This window comes from Bipolaris sorokiniana (genome assembly GCF_000338995.1).
Source record: "Bipolaris sorokiniana ND90Pr unplaced genomic scaffold COCSAscaffold_68, whole genome shotgun sequence".
Classification (NCBI taxonomy): domain Eukaryota; kingdom Fungi; phylum Ascomycota; class Dothideomycetes; order Pleosporales; family Pleosporaceae; genus Bipolaris; species Bipolaris sorokiniana.
In genome coordinates, this window is record NW_006911962.1 from 1 (window position 1) to 3,427 (window position 3,427).

The following is a 3,427-nucleotide window of genomic DNA, read 5'->3' on the forward strand; positions in this document are numbered from 1 at the left end:
CCTTGGATAGGAGGGATTCTTTCTACTCTCTTTTCCTTGGTATAGTCCATAGCTTTAAAGATGGATTGTGGGTCTTCTTTTTCCAGGAAGTTATTCCAATGCTCTCTTTTAGCTTTTCTAATTGCTGCTTGGTAGGTGTTTCGCGCTAGGAGAAAGTCTCTTTTAAAGAGATAGGCTTCCTCTATAGGTGTAGCTTGTAGCTGTTGTACGAATATCCTTTGGCAGTGAGATACGTTTCTTCGTAGCTTAGTTAACTCCTGGCTCCACCAGGGCTTTGCTTTTGGCCCTAGCTTTAGTTGTGGAATAGCTTTATCTGCGGCTTGTTGGACTACTAGAGTAATCGCTGTGCCAATTGCTTCTAGCTGCAGCTTAAGCTCGTTGTCTTGGCCTAGGAGTAGATTTCTTGAATCTGCTTTCCTTGGTTGGTTAATCTGATCCAGGGATTGTAGCACTACGTTACTCTGGATAGCTTTGCTCAACTCCTCTCTAAACAGGTCCCAGTCTGCCCTTTTTGTATTGTATCTTGTTTGGCTAGTAGGGTTATTAACTAGGTCCTTTGTTATCTGGATTGAGAAGAGTATTCCGTGGTGATCAGATCCAGGTTCCGTTGTAATTTGCCAGTCTTGTACTTTGTCTTCTAGATCCAGAGTAGCGATAGATAGATCTAGTGTTGTTTCTCGAAACATATTAGGTCTAAAGAAAGTAGTAGCTCCTAGCGTGTTAAGAAGGCTAAGGTTCTGGTCTTCTATCCAATCTGCTAATAGCTGGCCGTCTTGGCTAGTTTTACAGCCTGGGTCCCACCAAGGGTGGTGCTCATTAGCGTCTATAAGTAGTAGGGTAGAGGTTGGTAGCTGGGTATCTTTAAGTAGTCTTTGAAAGGTTTTTATATTTCCTGCGTTTTTTTGGTTATACACGTTGTAGATGTTGAACTTCGAGCGTCCTTCTTGGATCGTGATAGCAATAGCGTCGGGGTCGGCTATCTCCTCTAGCTGGCTAACCTCTGCTGTTACAGATCTAGATATATAAAATAGAGCTCTTGGGCGGAGGTTTGGGTCTGCTTTTGGAAAGACTTGGTAGAAGCTTTGGTGGGCTATTGACCTTGAGGCTTCGTAGTTACTGCTATTGGAAGGGGCAATCCACGGCTCTTGGATTGCGATAATATCAACTTTAAGCTCGATTGCTAGTTGTAGCGTTGATTCTGTAGTACGTGGGTTTTTGTTTAGGTTTACTTGTAGTACTTTAAGGTTTTCTATCATTATGATTTGATAGATAGAAATACCTCGCAGTCTTTGCTATTTGCAAAATGGGTTTGTTTACAGTTTTTGCATTTTGGGAGTGTGTGATTACAGGCCTTCCCTCTTGTTTTGCAAATACTGCAGTTATGCTGAGTAGTTAGGTGGTTTTCAGCACAGAACTGGCAGCTAGCTAGGTTCCTACACCTGCTAAAGTTGTGTCCAAATCCTTGGCACTTGCTGCACTGCGCAGTTAGTGGGATTTGGCGGTATTTCTCAACCCGAAGGGATTGGCCAAGAATTGTTATTCTGCTGCCAATCTTCTTCGCTTCTTCTTCGGATTTGAAAGCAATAACAATAGAGCTTGTTTGCTTATCTTTCCAGCTTCTAGATAGCCAGTATGGGTTGCCAACGATAGTTTGGTTCTTGTTGTACGTTGGGATTTCGGTGTGTAGTAGCTGAAGGTTTTCAGCCCCGTCGAATGTTGTTGGCACCCCGTGTACCACAAGTTTAGTCCAGGACTCTAGCGGCTGGGCTTTCTTAATTGGGAGCTGGTTTTGCCAAGTATTAACTTGCTTTAGTAGAAATTCTCCTGAGTATCCTTCGGTGGTTGTAAGAATAAGATTATTTCTTTTGCTTATTGCCACCTGTTGGATAACTGGGCCAGCAATGCCGGCCTTCTGGAAGGCTTGGTTGATCTTGTTTCTTACTAGTAGAGGGCTAGTTGTTTGGCCCTCTTCTAGTGTAACTAGCGTCTGGTAGTAAGATACTGGTTTTTTAGCTTGTTGTGCTGGCTTCTTCCTTGGCTGTACTATCGCCCAGGCTTGGTTTGCGTTGTTTGCTGCAATTGTGGCGTAGGAGGTTTGGGCTGGTTTTTGTGCTTGTTGTGTGGCTATTGGCTGTGCCTTGTTTGAAGCTGCAATCGTGGCTTGTTTAAGCGTCTTTGTTGCTTGCTGAGAGGCGTTTGCGAGCGTCGCTGAGTGGTAAGCTAGCTTAGCAGATAGCTTTTCTGTAATTTGGTTAGCTACTCTACCCGTTTCAGTATAGTCTCTGAAGACGTCTAGTAGCTCTAGTAGCTTATTTTGAGCTACATGGGACTCTTCCATTGTGGAGGCTTGAAGAATAAGGTCCCTCGCCCGATAGATTGCCTGCTCAGAGGTCTTGGCAATTGGTTTTAAACTAGAGGTGTTTTGGTATGGGTTTCTGCCTCTATAGGTAGTCTCTGGCGAGAAGTTGGCATATCGTTTGTTTGGTGGTAGTATTGGTATTTCAAATACGCTTGGTGTTGGTTGGTTTTGGGTGGGGGTAGCTGGAGTGGACTCTATCTCCATTTCTCTATCGATTTGAGCCTCTGGCCCTAAGCTCTCCTGCCTATTTTCTTGGGTATTTACTATAATAGTATCACTATCTGGCGGCATTTTATTACTAAGCTTTTCTCTTAGTAAGCAACTAGGTGGTCTGTGTGTTTTTGTTTTCGTGAGTGAGACGTGTTCAAATTAGCTACTTTACCAGCTTCTAGCTCTATAGCGCATGGGCTGCACGGCTTGGCACTAGTTGCACTCGATTTCTTAGGAAGGATTTGTATATATTTAGCTAAAATTACACCTAGTCTGAAAAACTCGAAGTTGCTTGGTGTGTGTTGAGATGATGGTCTAACTATATTTGGCAGTGCCATTATCCTAGAGAACTGCTTTCCAGGTCAGACGCTTTCGGTGAGAATTTGTGATCTTCGAGTAGTCATAGTGATAGTATTCCCAGAGCTAACGACCAAAGTAGGCTGTTAGAAAGAAGAGCACGCACTACGGAGATTGCCCAAAACTATTCCACATGCAAACTGTCAGCACGATGCAAGTGACCATAAGCCATTACAAACAGTAAACAGACCGTACAGGATGCAGAGCTTGCCTGCATCCCAAACGCGTACATATCTGTTGTTTTAGGAAGATATATGCTAGTCCATCCCTTGGCAGGGTCATGTCTTTACCTTCGTTTTACGTCATGGCAAAGGAGCTGGCTGAGCTGACACGGTGATGCTATCTACGACGCCTCGATTTCGTCTATTGCCGGTGATCAAATCCTAGCTAAGCATCACATGAACTCAAATGAGCGTGTAAATGATCTCCGATAGTTGCTTGGCATGTTCAGAACATTCCATGCCCAAGTATTCATGAGAAGTGTGTAGTCATTGTTAGTTT

General features: G+C 43.8%; 2 protein-coding genes across 2 annotated transcripts; both read right to left on the minus strand.

Annotated features, from left to right (window-relative positions):
• Window positions 1-566: 566 nt before the first annotated feature.
• On the minus strand, window positions 567-851 carry COCSADRAFT_69887 (uncharacterized protein; the record flags this gene model as incomplete). The annotated part of the gene is made up of 1 exon (XM_007707975.1): window positions 567-851. A coding segment is annotated over one exon (285 nt), but the record flags the coding sequence as incomplete, so codon positions are not given.
• Window positions 852-1,147: 296 nt separating this feature from the next.
• Window positions 1,148-2,650, minus strand: COCSADRAFT_356733 (uncharacterized protein; the record flags this gene model as incomplete). Its single annotated transcript, XM_007707976.1, has 1 exon — window positions 1,148-2,650. The coding sequence occupies one exon, from the start codon at window positions 2,648-2,650 to the stop codon at window positions 1,256-1,258; it is 1,395 nt and encodes a 464-aa protein (XP_007706166.1). The 3' UTR covers window positions 1,148-1,255.
• Between the last annotated feature and the right edge of the window lie 777 nt (window positions 2,651-3,427).